This window comes from Hirundo rustica, chromosome 3 (assembly GCF_015227805.2).
Source record: "Hirundo rustica isolate bHirRus1 chromosome 3, bHirRus1.pri.v3, whole genome shotgun sequence".
Classification (NCBI taxonomy): Eukaryota; Metazoa; Chordata; class Aves; order Passeriformes; family Hirundinidae; genus Hirundo; species Hirundo rustica.
The window spans coordinates 55,615,261-55,632,180 of record NC_053452.1 but is presented as its reverse complement, the minus strand read 5'-3'; the positions used below and the strand labels follow the sequence as shown (position 1 = coordinate 55,632,180).

General features: G+C 38.5%; 1 protein-coding gene across 1 annotated transcript in view; it reads right to left on the bottom strand.

Annotated features, from left to right (window-relative positions):
- NOX3 (NADPH oxidase 3) overlaps window positions 1-14,586 on the bottom strand; it is a 39,447-nt gene extending 24,861 nt beyond the window's left edge. Inside the window, exons 1-5 of the mRNA XM_040059498.1 lie at window positions 14,542-14,586; window positions 13,725-13,820; window positions 13,412-13,522; window positions 11,545-11,629; window positions 2,659-2,804 (exon numbers count right to left, since the gene is read on the bottom strand). Of these exons, the coding sequence (XP_039915432.1) occupies window positions 2,659-2,804; window positions 11,545-11,629; window positions 13,412-13,522; window positions 13,725-13,820; window positions 14,542-14,586 (483 nt within the window). The remainder of the gene's footprint in view (window positions 1-2,658; window positions 2,805-11,544; window positions 11,630-13,411; window positions 13,523-13,724; window positions 13,821-14,541) is intronic.
- Between the last annotated feature and the right edge of the window lie 2,334 nt (window positions 14,587-16,920).

Sequence of the window (16,920 nt, the reverse complement as noted above, 5' to 3'; positions counted from 1 at the left end):
ATGAGAAGATTAAATCTAGAAGTATAATAAAGAAAACAGCAGTAGAAAACAGCTTATTTATGTGAGGGTGATAAAGTGAGGTGCTAAGACACCTGCAATCATAAAGGCGTGGAACTCTTTTGTGCTTACTTTATTTCAAAGTTTGTGAGGCTGTAGCAGCCCTGAAATGGTACACAAAGACGGCATACTCCCATTTATCTGCAAAACATATCTTGTTTACCTGGTCCTTACATTTATCTGGAGATACACTGCATAATACTTGGGTTTATTTTTTAAAATACATATTTATATTAACATCTTTATACTTGTCAGTGATGAAACATCAGTATGCTGGGCTGGAACATTCCTTCTTGTTCATGACTCACAGATGTCAGCACAGGTCTGGTATATCTGTCTAAACCCACCAAAATAAACTGAAGTGAGAGTGAAGATATATTTTGAACACAACTGTCAGATGTTGATTGCAGTTATAAAGTGCAAATCGTGAAGAACAACAGTAAAAATCTCACACACAAGATGAGAATCAAGCTAGATATGCCATCAGAGTGTAAATGAAGTTCCCATTTGGCCTACAAAGCATGTATATTTCTTTTCCCAGTGCTGATGCACAGGAATGAAGGAGCTCAGCACATCTTTGGATCCTGATTTGGTTTTACAGCTTTATACACCAGGAGAAAAAAACAACCCTCTATTGTATTTGTAAAGTGCACTCATTTGATATGGAAATCCTAAGGTGATAAAATTCCACAATGCCATTTTACAGTCACTTTTTACAGTAAAATCATTCTTTCAAATGCTCACACTTGACAGCACACAGTACATTTTCAAATTGATATCTGTGAAGAGTGTGTTCAGATCCTATTACATATTAACAAGATTGATCTAGGCGGTATTTTGAACATTTCCACTACAATGGCTAGTTTGGATGTTGAGATGAAAAAAGGCAAAATGTCAAAGACACTTAGTACATTTCTTCAATGGCTGTAGAATGAAACTGAAAAGAAAGCCTAAATTGCAGATCTAAGAACTTTCTTCTCTGAAGTTAGAAACAATCTTTTGTTTGCTTTCCTTCATAATTTATTAATTCTGAGTTTAGCTACTGAGACATAAGTGAGTGATAAAAGAAATATAAATATTAGAGGTTAGAGTAAAACCTAGGCTGTAAACTGAAAGGTAATTGTGAAGTGTATTGCTTTGAGAAATCTGAGAAAGAATCTCAAAATATTCTAGCCTTCCTCCTCAAGGGTATTTAGGATCTTAATGCTAATTAGAGGCCTACCTCACAATTATATCACTATGGGAATGCTTAGTGGAGAGAAAAAAAATTTTTACTGAAAGATGATAAGTTCCTGTTAAGACCTGGGAGCTTTGTTCTGCTCCTGGGGAGCATCTCATGGGCATGCAGTGAAAGTGGTCACTGGGTGTACTGAAAGACTGGGGAGCTGAGTCCTTGGCTTGCTGTCCTGTTCTGATAAACCTTACTGCTTTGTCAACACTAACAGGAAGAATTTTGCATTCATGACACTGACTATGTCAATTTGCTTGATTTTCTTCAAATTTGAAATAGTTTGCTTGTTTATTTTGAAGGATGAACCCCCCGTGCTACCTAAACTGGAAGGGAACTAAGGAAAAGCAGGACAAGGCTCACAGCTTAAGAGCACTGTTTAGTCCTATCAATGGTTGTCCAGCCATCTTCTCGCTTGGTTTCTTGTTTCAGTGGAGCACATCACTCTTTGAAGGAGCACCAATCCACGGTGTTCAGGCAGTCCTTATTTCATGCTGATTGTGGGCATTTTCTAAAGAGCAGAACAATATTCATGGGAGTCTCACCAGGGCCGTTTCAACCCTGGAATATGTAACTATGAAACAGGCTACACAAGGAAACATACAGCATAAATGTGATGTGTGCTATAATGGAGTACAGAAAAAAAGCAGATTAACTTTTGCATGGTTTACATGTATTCTCTGCATGCTCAGCTTATAATGCTGTTGTGGGTTATCCAAGAAAGTGGACAGGAGGTACAGTCACTTTTTGTCCGCAAAACAAGCAGGACCATTTGTGGGTTGAGGATTCTGCAGCTCTGCTAGGCTCTGAAGAGCACACAACAGCTCTAGCTTCCCCCTGCACTGCTTCCCGTGTGCAGCAACCCCCTGGGTGGTTTCGAAGGTGCTCTTCCCTGAGCAGCCTCACTCAACACATAAGGAGGCAGAATCAGCCCCCAGATTGGGAGGGTGCTGCACCACTGTGGGGAGAGACAAATAGCAAATGAGAAAGAAACACTGTGAAGTGCTATTGCTGTTTGGTTATTTTTCTTTCTGAAAAGAAGTTGTGTTTGTTCCATGTATTGATAGTTTAGTCTTGGGGTTTTTTTAAAAAATTCTTTGCAGGTTTATTTAATTGCCTACTCTTCGCAACACTCCTTATCCTCCCCCCACCAGCTGTCTCCTGACAAACTAATTAAAATACTATAGACATTTCTTTGAGCTTAGTAACCTGAAAATTGCAGCTCTGAGTAAGTGTTTTCAGCTGAAATTGAGGTTAACCTTTGGCAGCACCTTCTCGCTCTGGTTAAAAGGCTTTGAAATACAGTTTTACTGACAATACAATTCACAGAGGAAAACCTTTTGGAGGAGGAAACCTAAAAAGTGGCATCTTACTGTTTCATAGGTCCTGATTGGGTTCAAGTAGCTTTCATTTGGGCTCTTGCCAAGACCAGAAAGTTTATTCCGTAACTCTCCAGCTTCTTTTGACTGGCTGGAATGATACCGCTCGATGTTGATGGAGTGGGCAACAATATGGATGGCTGCAGGAGAGAGAGAGTGGTGTGAAATTACAGGCACGCTTGTATGTGCCCACAGTGCCAGAAGGAACTTCATTACGCACACTGTGAACTATTTGAAAAGCTCAGGCATAAATTGAGAGTTTTGCATGGATTAAGCTGACAATAAAAAAGAGAATTTTATCAACTGTGTGTCTAATATGAAGAGACTGCTTCACAGTGGAGAGGATAGGAACAGCTCCAGGGTCACCTCACAGGTTTATAGTCAAGTGCCCTGCAGTCTCCACTGTCATCAAAGGAGGACCTCTTGAGAGTTGATATAAAAGTGTATGCCTCTGACTTTAAATTGTTCAAAATTTGGTAAACTGATTAAAATTCCTGGGTTTAATTCATATACTAGGATGTGCCATGGTTTTCCCTTGCAACACAGGACATTGAGTTGTCTGGCTTAAGCATGGACCAGTTTTCAACTTGCACTTGAGATGCTTTCAAAATCTGTCCTCTATTAACAAGTACCTGTAATATTACTTTATGCAGGTGTAGCCTGGGGAACTATGATTTAAAGGGAGAAGAGCAAATTGCTTTGTTAGATTTGATTTGTCCTGAGTATCATATATTGCCTCTACTTCTGGCCTGTTCCCAAAAGGTATATGAAATGGTCAGTTTAGAAAAATGCCTTAGATTGAAATAAGAACACCCCTGTAATTATTTTCTTGGGTGGAAAGAGTATAATTTCAAGAGTGGAAAAGGAAGGATTTTGTTTTATTATTGGCTAACATAGATAAAGTTGTAATCAAGCTAGGTGCAGAGTTTCATTTTTCAATATGAGAGATTCTCAAATCCATTACATGGAAGTTGTATTTAATGCAAAATATTAAATGCCAAAGGATGGAAAAATGACAATGAAAGATAATTATATGTTTACAGTATAGCTATTTCTATTTTTTATAATTAGCTTCCTGTTATCATCTCTCCTTCAGTGGTTATCTGTTTCTGTCTTTGACCATTTAAAAAACCTTTCTAAAAGGCAGTATTTCTAGTAAACAAAATATGATCTTCTTCCCTGAGCAAACTCCTCTCCTCTCCTCTCCTCTCCTCTCCTCTCCTGTGGTCTCCCCTCCTCTCCTCTCCTCTCCTCTCCTCTCCTCTCCTCTCCTCTCCTCTCCTCTCCTCTCCTCTCCTCTCCTCTCCTCTCCTCTCCTCTCCTCTCCTCTCCTCTCCTCTCCTCTCCTCTCCTCTCCTCTCCTCTCCTCTCCTCTCCTCTCCTCTCCTCTCCTCTCCTCTCCTCTCCTCTCCTCTCCTCTCCTCTCCTCTCCTTTCCTCCTCCTTTCCTTCTTTCCTCTTCATGCCTTTTTCTAAAATTGCGACTATGTGGATGAAAATAATGTCTTACTATACCAGTCACTGTTTAATCATAGATGTAAACACAAGATTAAATGAATAAGGACTTTGGTTTTGTTGGTCTTTTATGTGCCTATCAGTTAGTGGGCTCCCTCACTCCACATGCTGGAGTCCAGCTCCTCTTCAGCACCTGGGGACAGCTGTGTCCATGGGAGCAAGAGTTAAAGGAGGATACTGGCCATGGAAATGGTTAAAGCAACCAGCGCAAGAAGGTCCAACCTTCCCCCCAACAGCAGGTTATCCCATGTGTCCAGGGTGGAAAGAGGCTATATTCACTCTGTACTTCTGAGGTGATCCTTCTAGAGCAGCAGATGTGCTGTGGTTGGTGAATTGTCAGGATGCGCTTCATTCAAAATGTAATGTAACTTAGGGACTCCCTCATCACTCCTTGACACCTGCTTCACCTCATTGCCTCATGCTTAGATATTCACTGGGCAATGAAAGACCTATTTTAAAATCCTAGTTACATTAAATTTAAAGTAAGGCTTTAAAGCAAATCACATGTCCTAGTCACTGGGTTGACTGGTTATTCTCTTTTGAGCTGTCTCCCGATGAAACCCTTAATAAAAATAATCCAATATTTATTGACACAGGCATCCCAAGTGAATATCCCGAGCACCCAAACTGCAAAATCAACCTCCCATTTCTCCTGAATCTTTGGCCCAATGAATAATAAATTACTTATACAAGTTGGAATAGCTTCAGCAAGATGGGGACTGAATCCAAATGGGTATGAACTGCAGAGAGATAAAATGAGCCTGGAAATTAGAAGACAGATTCAAGACATCAAAGGAATAAGCCTCTGAAATAACCTTTTGATAAAAGGGATAATGGGCTCAAGCAATCTAAGCAGCTTTCTGCCGCAGGTTGGTCATTTTATGAAACGGTGTGTATGACGTGACTGTGAGCATCAGAGGGTGCTGGACTCGGTGGCCTGGCATGTCCTGCACATGTTGTTATGGATTAGGTGCTGCATGTGAAACAATCTTGTCAGCATCAGGTGAGAGATGCTTCCTGGAACCTGTGCATGAGAGTGAGCTCCCAGCACCCCGGCGGTGCTGGGACGCAGGAAGGAAGGTGACACTGGACCACAAGCAGTGAATGAGATGTGTGGGTTTAGACTGTCAAAACCCAAGAGCCCGGGAAGCTCTGAGCTACATGGTTTAGGTGGCAGCTGTGTGGGGGCTGTGGCAATCTGTTCCCCAGTGTACAACTGGTGTATAAGCAGTATATAAATACTGTTTATGTATTTAAGTATAACAGCACATTTGAGTGCTGAGTGGGAAGGGGGGAATTGTTCCTACAAGGGACTTCTTTCAGAACAGATGTGTTGGCCTGGTATCTGATCCAGCTGGAAGGGAACCAAGTCACTGCTTGATGAGGACCTGATTTCTTTGACATCTGAAAGAGCTCACTCAGAGGACAGGAGTGTGAGGTAACAGATTGCTGTCTTTGGTAGGTTGTGGAGTCACATGTTGAACATTGTCTGGTATGGGCTAAGGAAAAAAGTAAAGAAAACTTTGAAAGGATGGAAAACCCTGACAATGAGTCTCTAAGCAGACTTCTACTTAGCAGGGGATTTTTTGCATCTACGAGTGACTACTGTAACTTGGGCCTCTTGCCCTCTATACCTACAGGGTGCTCTTTATAACTGTGGTACAATGTAATAGTCCCCACTGCCTAGGGTCCAAGAGAGTTTCACACACTTAGGATCCATAGTGCTGTTTTATCAGAGCTTGCCTGCAGCCTGTACTCAGCTGCAGGTTTTGGATTGTCTTTGCTCATTTAGAATTGTGGCATTGACTAATTGCGGAGGTTTGAATCTGTGTTCATAACAAAAGACATGTTCTCCCTTTCACCTTGAAAGCAGTAGATTTTTTTAAAGTGATACTGCAGACTCTAAAATATTCACATGAAATGATGTCATTTCTGTTCTTTAGAAAGCTACAAAATCTTGTACTTTCCCCGAAGTGAAGGATTCTACATGATTTGCACAAGTTCTAGTCATGTCAGCAGTGACAGGAAATCTAATGTTGTTTGGAAATGCCAAGTGTTGAGAGTGAAACGAGGTGCTAGTTTTCTCCAGGCAGACAGAGGTCCACATTTCCTGACAGAGTATTTCTAGTCTTGGACAGAAAAAAAAAAAAAAAAAAATAAATATATATATATATATAGGTTGAATGGATATAGTTCCTCATGAAGGTCTTGAAACTAGATGAGGAGTACTCATGTTGCAACTTTCCCCTGGAAGAAGAGATGCACTTCCAGCAACCTAGCCTAGTAAGATTTTTCTGCTATCAGAGGACACTGTCTTTTCTGTCTGCACATTGTTCCATTTGCCTGTGTTTCTGTCACTCATCATACTTTCTTTGAGATCTACCACACCTTCCCTTCTGGGTGACATTCTCTCCAGCTTTCATCTGACAGGTGGAGGATATTACAAGTGTAGAAGACTTCCAGAATGAACAGAAGAGTTGTTTTTATTTTCTGCAAGCTATTCTGTGGTAGATGTTAATGTACAGAGCATAATGATACATTGAAAATATTACATTCAAACTAATGATGTACTGAATATGTTGGTTTACCTGAGTCTCCCATGATATTATATATTGCCTAGAGCCTTATTAGATTAATACTTCTGAGGAATTTTTTTGGCTGCTAGCAAAAATGATGCAATCTAAAAATGAATTATAGCTGGATGGTAAGTGTAATGCAAAGATCTAATTCCATTTTCACTGTGGTTCATTTAATATATAATAGTTGTAGCAGAATAAAAAGTCTGGCACTGAACTCATTGCCATTAACTACAATATTTTACATCTCTAAACTGCATTTTCTAAAGGTCTTTGCACCTGCAGTGTATAGAATTTACTAAGCAATTCCAAAATTAATATGCATATTTCTGAAATCTGAGCTTACCGCAGTTTTTAGTTCTTTCCTCTGCACTACTTATCTAAGTTAACCACAAGGGCAAAGTTTAAGGGACTACCTCTCAAAATTTTTGGTTCAATTTTTTCCTCATTCTGCATGTCCAAATATAACATATGGAATAAATCACCCAATCTTTTAAACAAAGTTCTTTTTTATAACCGTTCATGAACACTGAAGGATTTTTGTTGTTTTTAATGACATCTGGAACCTCTGAAGCACTTAACGTACATTAATTTGTATTTGACCCTGAGATGTTCTATCTAGTCCACCTCTGAGATCAAATAAAACACTTTATTGGAAGGAGAGAGGGAGGAAAAGGGTTGCTATTAGATCATGGTGTTTACTGTACATATCCTTAAATACAAAGAGATGTAATTAAATTATCTTGAAAGTATGGTCAATTTAGCTACTCTTATTCAGCCAATTGTGCCTTCAGTGAAGCATGCACAACTCTCATTGAACTAAACAGAGATTTCATGTGTTTATCTGTGGACAAGATTTCACTCTCTCTTTTTCTGCATGCCTGTACAGGATAATAATCAAATTGGAGCTTGCTGCTAGCAGTTAAACATTTTGATAAACCAGCCTATAATGATAAAGTCAAAGGGTCAAATCCTGTCCTTTCTGCTCACAGAAAAAAAAAAAACAAAAACCCAACTTTGCAGGCAGATAACCCAGGCATGGAGAATTCTGCTCCTGACCAAGGCTGGGTTCTTTTGCCACCCACTGTCTTGTGTCATTCCTAGTTATTCAGAACCCCTAATTCAGCTTCATTATGCCTTTGTAGACTAAAAAGGTGCATGTTGTATAAAAATTAAAACAGTGACAACACATGTGCTTGCATTGTATGTTGTTTATAAGAATGGTTATAAACATCAAAGAAGAACATGACTTGGACCATTTTTTATCTTTGCTGGAAGCCTATAATCTTCAATTTAATATTGTTTCCTTCCTAGTACTTGCACTAAGTCTGGATTTAAACAATCTGGCTGGAAAAAAAAAAAAAAAAAAAAAAAAGAAAAAAAAAAAAAAGAAAAGAAGAAAAGACATTTTATGTAAGTTTGATTTTTTGCAATTTCTGGAAGTATGACACTGAGGTATCAGCTAAACATCTTTTAAAGATAGGTATCTTCTCTCCTGAAAACCTAGTCGCTTACACAAAAATGTGACTGAGGTCACCAAAGCCATTCACATAGTTTACCAAAAAGTGGTTGAAAATGGAAAAGCTTCCTAGTATTTTTTATCTATAGATTTTTCAGTGCTTGTCAGAAGCCAAACACATGGGGGAATCACCATACTTCTTTCTGCACTTTGCATGTTTTTAAAGAAGAACCCATTGCTGAAATTTTTAAGGAGCAGGAACCACCATTTCAACAGCCTAACTCCAAACAACCTTGCTGTCCTTCCCCTATTTTCCCTTAATTGCTTACACTTTATTAATATCATAAGTCAAAGGTTGATGGAGCAAGATATTTATATGACCTTTCTGCAAACACCAAAACAACGCAAGTAGTTTCTTCTTTAATATAAGCCAAACATATCAAAGAAAAAAACCAAAAAACAAAAAAAACCCAACACTCCCCACTTCAAAAAATGTATGAATGTGCTTTACTGAGAGGGTAAAAACAGTAGAGTAAGAGGTACATGTTGTAGAAAGCATTATTACTATCTCTTGTAGTGTCTTTAAGTTTCAATCCACTGTGTCTCAACTGAAAAGTCTCTTTTCCATTACAAAGCCGAGAATTATTTGCACTGATCAAACTGAGAGTGCATGAAACTCTGATTTTATTCTAGCAGAGTTACAGGTCTATAAGGAAGATTTATTAGTGGCTGAATAACTCCCAGACAGCTCTTATCAGAGACAGGCATGCAGAACGCAGGAAGCCAAACTAAGCAGAATTCCCTTTACTGAATTTTCAATGATGCCCTTGATTATAGATAGCATTGTTTACTCTCTCTCTTTCCTCTAACTTCTCTCTGCCACTAGTCTCTAATTATATCCCTTTATGACCTGACCAATTAAAGCCTGCTCTTGAATTTGTATTAGAGCTGATGAAAAATTAAAGGTACAGATGTACTTTTTCCAAGGCCAGGCACACCTCAGCTGAGCTAGCTGCCTGTTAGAAACCAGACAATACCAATGTTGCACTGACTATTTTTAGCACACTATTAAATAAATTTGCTGGAATAACACCACCTGGAAAGCCAAGATGAATACATGTTACTTTAATAATAAAGGAGTTTACAATTTTATGTTGTGAGGCTAAGCTTACTGATCTGATCTTCAAATTGGTTTAACTTCTTGCTGCCACATTTAGTCTATTGATCATACACAGGTAAACATCCATTTAACTAAGAATTACTAAATTGCAATAGACTAATAGGAGTTGATTATGTCTTTGTGTAATAAAAGGCAATATAGGTAGTACTAGGATAAAAAATGTGTCAGTTGAGAGGAAAATGGCATCTATTTAACACTCTTAGATTTTATTAAAAAGGATTCAGTGTACTTGTGGGTACCACTCTGAAATGTTGCTTTTCTGTCACAGTGTGTTCTGTGCATTTTATTTTTCTAAGAACTTAAAATTGAATTTCAGGCAATTGAATTTTTGGCCATTATTTAGACAAGGCTGACTATACAGTGATGTAGTGTTTTTCCAAATATGATAAATGTTTCTCACTTGACTGTAAAGGAAGCAGGAATTCATAGGTTGTCATGCTTTGTTTATTAGACTTCCCTGTGTTGTGTTTTCTTTCTCAAATATCTCATCAAATATTTTTCCATTTTATATTTTAGGAAAAAAAAAAAAAATCAACCAATCTAAATAACAACCCAAAAATGAACCCTTGATTTCTCTCTAGAGAGTGATTTAAATGAGAATTATATGGTAATGCCTTCTGTTATTTCGCATTGGCTTCTGTGTCTTTTTCCTTGAAATTAGTGAAACCATTAAAGTAATCACTTTTTTGATAGACTTGCACTTCCCAAACTGTCCACATTAATGCACTAGCAAACATTTTAATATTAATGTAAAAACCCAAAACATAAAAGATTTGACTGCGCAGTTTTGCTTTCTTTTTTGAGTAGACACCAAGGAAAGCTGGTTAATTTATATTCCTAGGTTGATTTATTAATTAAAGAAGCGATGTTGCACTCTGTAAGAATCTGTTCTGTGGTGAAACTGATCTCTGATGAATGAGTGGACAGGACAGATGAGTAATTCATCATAATACACTGTAAGATGAATGTTTGCATCCTGTAGCCTTCCCCTGGGAATTCTTTAGCGTGACCTACAGAAGCCAAACCTTAGCTATTGGTTCCTCTTGGCAATCCTGGCTTCATGTTCTTGCCTCAGTGCATGAGGACATTAACAGCCTGTATATGCAAAAGCAGCTCCCTCCTTTTTCAGGAGACTGAAGAAGATATTGGGACCGGAATCCACCCTGACAGCCTGGGGGTAGAGCAGTTACCCTGCAATGGCTCATGCTTGCAAATAGCCATGATTAATTCCTCTGTCTCCTTCCCGTTTTCTAAGAGAATGGTCTATCTATCTATCTATCTATCTATCTATCTATCTATCTATCTATCTATCTATCTATCTATCTATCTATCTATCTCAGATACCTCTCCATCTCTGGTGCTCATGCTCTTCTTCAAACTGGCTTTTGCTCATTCCTCTCTGTACATCCTTTTTCCTCATGTTATCTCCTGTTCCCCTCATGTCCTCTGAATTCCTACAAATTTCAGTCTTCTCCAGGTCTTTTTACTACTTAGAGAACAGGAAGGTGTCATGTCTTTTTCGCAGCCAGGTGAACAAACACCTCAGTAAGTCACTAGGACCAACAGAATAGATAAATTTTGATCTCAAGTTGCTGATTTTCCCTCAAGGGGGACATTAGTTTCCTGGATTAGTCACCTACTAAAAATAAATATCTAGAAATCCATTGTTTTTGAGACACCTGCCTCTCTCAAATTCAGATTAAATTTATTACCTTGTTGAAAAATTAGTGAAGATGTATTGGTGGGCAGATGTGTGGTGTGACTCATAAGCATCATTTCCTTACAGAAACAGATAGTAATGCTACGTCATCTCCCCAAACATCTGCCCTCAGGGATTCAATGACTGTTATTTATGCTACATTTTAAGAGCACACAGGTTGGTCAGATTAACTGAGTGGCAACTGGTTTTTACTATTCAGATTGTTTATTTAAGTTTATTTCCTTAACAGTCAAACTCTTCTCAAGCAAAAAAGACTACAAATGGTTAATCAGATGGGACTCCTACACACATTTAAAGCTGCAGTCAACAAATGATTGCACTAAAATATCGCATCTCAGAGCTAATGGGGATTACGCCATTAGGCAGAATCACTGTGAAATTCAAAACAGTTCAAAGGCAAAGAAGAAAAAAGTAAAACCAAAAAAGCTTACTTGCGTTTAACGCTATTCCATAGGCAACCATCTTGTGAAATGTGATGTTTTTGTCAAGCTGTCTCCTCAGTGCTCCTCCACAGTACTTGGTGAAAAAGCAGAACTTGTTTTATATCATTCCTATTGGTGTTTACAACTCAAATTTTGGAGAGTAGAAGAGTTCAGTACATTTGAAAATGGAAAGCTGAGGGAATTCAGTGGAAGTTCTGGGTTAGTTTTAGGACTCAAGTAACTTTCCTGAGTGGCACTCCAGGGTTTCTGAAGCCATTCATCCTGTATAGGCGCTCAAAAAGGGGGTTGATAAAGCTCTGCTACACTTAGCTGTGATTTGTGAGTGGTTTGTCTGAGCTGACATTAGATCATTTGCTGGTATAAGGACACCAGGCTGGGCTACCACTGCTTTGTGAGCTTAGCGTAACAGAGCTGAAGTGCTGGCAAAGCCAGCTTGCAATGAGAACATTTTCTCTGCTTTCAGGAAATGCACACCCTGGGAGGGTGAGGCTGTCTAGACCTCAGGTGGCTGCATGCTGACGTGCTCCTGAGCCGTGCTCCCGTTACTGGAAGGGCTCGGCAGCGGCGTGCTCACGGCCAGCTGGGTGCCCCAGTGCAGAGCCAGCCTGGGGCCGGGGGCTGGCTGCACTGAGCCAAAACCAACACGCTCTGCTGGAACACAGACAGAATTCAGCCTCTGAGTGGGGGTGTGGGTGTCTGGATTGCTCACATGACCTGGCATGGCGCCATGCCAAAGATCTTGGCATGTACCCACATAGTTTGCCAGCTAATAAGCCTTCCAAAAATCTGGAGCACCACAGGGTGCAATGTCAATACACAGCACCTCCTTGGAGAGGCACTGGATCCAACCCGGTGCTGGCCGTGCTGGAGCAGTCAAACTGCTCTGTACCATGCTCCTCAAGAGCAGAATACTGTCCAGAAGAGCAAAATATTATCTGTGAGAAGAGTTCCAGTTTTCTGAGCTCTTACTCAGCATCTAAGTGGGCATGCATATATTCTGTGCTAATCGACAATCTGATTCAGAAGGCCAGGACACCTCTTCTCTTTGTTTTTGTAAATGTTCATCTCCTGAACTGAAACAATTACGTAAATGTTGATTCCCAGCCTAAAGAGTGCTTAACATCTAAGCCTAACAATCATGGAAACAAAAAATGGTGGAACTGAAATAAGAACCAGTTTACTATAAAATAGCTGCACTTTACCATTTCTAAATTCCTGTTGTTCCTGGAGTCATGAAGTGATTACTGATTTTTTACCCAAATGTGTGGCATTGGGGTTGCTTTGACTATAATAATTCAATGCATGTTGAAATTATAGCCAATAGAGCTGAAACCGTAGGTTCTTCCTATGTGTGATTCCAAGGTTAATGTGAATGCCTCTGTTACAAAAATGCATTTACCACAAATGAAGACCTGAATGGGGGCCACTCAGAAGGAAGTGTTTAAACATGTTCATTATTATCCTTAAAACATGTTTATCTATCTGAACATTTTATTTCTCCAATTTTCACTTTTCAGCTGCAGAGAATACACATGATGGATATGAATTTTCTCCATTTGGCCAAGTGTCATTATTATGTCCCTTTTTTGTAGCTTCTCACTTTTCTCTTCATGACACCATGCTATGCAGCAGCTGCCAAAATCAGTGTTGCATTTAGAGCACTGTGTTAAACAAGTCATTTGTTTCTTTTCAGTCATGAATACTGACAATTTAAATCGTAATAACTAGGCAATAGTGTACAGGCTTCTCTATCAAAAATTAAAATTCCTTGGAAAATGTTTGATATGGATAATATTGCTGAACTACAGAAATAAAAAAGAGAGGATAATATGGTTATTTGAGAAATGGTACTTACAGCACTTGCTCCTCTTAAGAATGAAATAAGGTTTCTACAGACTGGTAACAGGATTAGCATGCAGTTAAAATTAAGGCACGTTGCAGAAGCTCTTGCCCAAGCCAGGGTTGACTGTTCATATAACAGCATAAAGAAATTAAGTTACAAGCTTGTTATAGGAAGAGCAAAAGAAAGAAAATACTATATTAATATAATACTCTTATATGGGAAAATTACTGTTGCAGTATCAAAAGTCTTATGAAGGATGTAAATAAAATCAGACTACGAATGCATTCTTCTTGTGAAGCCTTTTAACAATCAAGCTCATACTTACTCCCAGCATAATCCGTGTATAAATGTAAGCATTGTCATCTTCATACCAGTGGAAGGTATCAATAAACAAATAGAAGTTCAGTCCCAACCACACCATCTACAAAGCAGAGAGGCAACAGATCAGTGACATTTACAGGATTTTTTAATGCATATAAAACTGGTTATGGCTATAGTTTTAAGGGAATCTGAGAGATGTTTCAGAATCAGTGTGCAATGCAATTCTTGATCACAGATGATAAAAATCAAAAATGCCTGCTGGTGAGGCTACGTTTTAGCAAATTCAGGGTTACAGTCCTACCCCCAGCTCCCCAGTAAAGGATATAAATGATGTTTATTGTGTCATGGTAAACTTGCTTTTAAGCACAGGCCTTAACCTGGTCTCCAAAAAGGAAATAAATGCTAAAATAAAATAAAATAAAATAAAATAAAATAAAATAAAATAAAATAAAAATAATAAAAAAACCCATGCAGAAATTGAGGGAATTAAGAGCTAAGGAAATGCCTTTCTCTGCTCCCCATACACAATTCACCAAACTGTCTGTAAATAAAAGTGAATACAATTTCAATTAGAATTTCAAACCCCTTCTCCTTTTATCTGAGGACTAAAGTACATTGACTTAAATATAATTAAAAATAAAACACTAAGACTTTAAATTGTTTTTAAGACTGGTTATAAAAATGCTGCTGAATATTTTATAGCAAGTTTTACATTAAGCTTGGGAGTATTACTGTAAGCAAACCATAAAATATCTTTTAAACAAGCTTAAAATATTTATATCTATCCAATTAGATTTTTTTTTAATGCTAAAAATACTCACTAATAACAGCACTGAGAGTTTTTCATTCAAAATCCAGCATCCCATGCTGAGTGTCTCTCCCTGTGTTAGCAGCAGCTGACTCTTGCCTTTCAGTGTAACCTGAGTTCTCTGTCCATTCCTTGGGCTTTTCTACCAACTCCTTTTGTCTTTAGTTTTTAATAAGCACCTAGTGGGAGCATGAGTTCTCTCTAGGAATTTTCTAATTAAAGACTGCCTGACAAGAACAGAGCACCTGAGTGACATGTCTCATGAGCTGTGTAAATAAAATGCTGGTCATTGTCCAGTCCTTTTTCTCTCCAGAGTTATTTCTCAGCAAATGAGAGATGCTGTCATTAAATTGTCCTCTTGTATTAGCGTGTATTCGGGTGGGGGTTTTTTTGCTTTGTTTTTTGTCTTTTGAACAGGGTGCAACATTTCTTTATGATTTGTCTTTTAATGCAGTAGCAGACAGCAGCATCCCTGATGTCTGTATCATATGGGAGTATGTTCTGGTGAGGGCGCTGCACTTAGCCTTCGTTCCCCTTGCCAGAAGCTGTGCAAATTCTGCCTGTAGTAATCTTGTTCCTTCTCTAGTAAAACCATTTCCTTGAGGCTTTCCCGGCTTGCCTGTGAAGGAGACCTTTCTGTGACAAAGTAACTGAAAATTAATGAAAGTTGAAATGCTATCAAGCTCAGCTACTTTTTAAACCAGTGCTAATGGCCGTTAACACGAGTTAGCGGAACCATGAGAATGTCTTTAAAAATGCTTTAAATGTGAACATTTACACAAGGGATTTGAGCTTTGAGCTTTATTTTTCTTGGACGGTAAAATTAAGTATTATTTAACAAACTTTATGACAAACCATGTGCAGTAATTGGCCGCTGTCCATCATGTACCTTGATATTGGCTGTCCCCACAACCACCCCCTTTATAGTAGCTTTGGTAGTGCAGGGGCTAACAAGATTGTGCATCTTGCTGTATTTTCCAGAGGTCAAAAGATGAGGAAATAAGGGAGAAGGGAAAAGAATGTGCAGATGGTAAGGAGAAATACTAGTAAGGTCAGATGCCAATTTTAACTACTTAAAAAAAAAAAAAAAAAAAAAAAAAAAAAAAAAAAAAAAAAAAGGAGGGAGAGAAAATCCACTATCTGGATTAGCTGTACTTCAAAGGGAAATGCAGCACTGCGATGTTTGGCTTTGAAGTTCAGCCGATCCAGACAGCAATTTTCTAAACTGAGTAAAAACTGGCATCTGAAATAGATTTTTTTTTCAGAGTACAGCAGATTCATATGCTGGTGTAGGCTCCAAAATTTGTCTGGATCAGCAGCTGTACTTCAAAGCAGCACATCTCAGTACAGCGTTTGACTTTGAAGTGCATGTGGTCCAGATGCCAGTCCTCTTAAAGGAGCCAATGAATCAACTGCACTTTAACTTTTGTCTGTTGAAACAGCTACGCTTTTTCTCATCTCTTATGGTAATGTGTGTGGTCTCGAGTATGGCATCTATCAATAAAAACATAAAGTTAACAGAAAGGCTCTTTATTGCTTCATTTTGTACAAAGGAACTGGTCAACATAATTTTATTATACTGATTTGCAGTGATCTCAGCCAATTTCTAGCACAAACTATGCAGACAAGACTCAGAAAAGTACATTTTATTGATGAAAGAGGTAATGGTATTCCATTTTGTTATTGTTTTATCATTATCATGAGCTACAACTGTCCTAAAAAAGACACAGAAAAAAGGATTAAAAGCATTTCATTCCAGCTGTTGGGTAGAAAGCAGTGCTGTCCATGCTGAGTTCCCATGCAAGAGACATGCAACTCTGTCATTATCTTAAAAGGTCAGTTTTTGCATGGAAAGAGGTTTATGAGGTGCTGAATTCTTCCATGTAAGTATCTCAGCATTAATGTCAATGTTTGTATCAATTACTGCTACAGACCTCAATCACAGTTAGTTCTATTCTATTTGACAGCAGCCTCTATCTGAGGTTGTTAGTAATTTTTTCAAAGTACTTTGAACAGTGCTTACCCTTTGCAGGACTAATTACTAGCATGAGACTGCATATACATACCTATACATATTTCATTTTGTTAGGTTATTCTATTTTTGCTATTAGATATGCCTGCCTTGTTTCTCAAAGGCGAAATCATTTCAGTTGGCTCTGAACCCTCCCCTAGCCCTTTTATAGTTTTCCTGTGTGTTTTCCTTGACTTTATGTCTGTTAGTAACCTCGATTATCTTTATAAGCTTCACTATGCTACTTACAGAGATGCATATAGGTAAACAAGTGATCCTGAGAGCCAAAGTGCTCTAAGTTTGCAGACCAGCTGAAGCCATTTAAGTGCTGAGTGTATCAGAGGATATGCTTTGTATTAGACTGTAAAAAGTGGTGACACT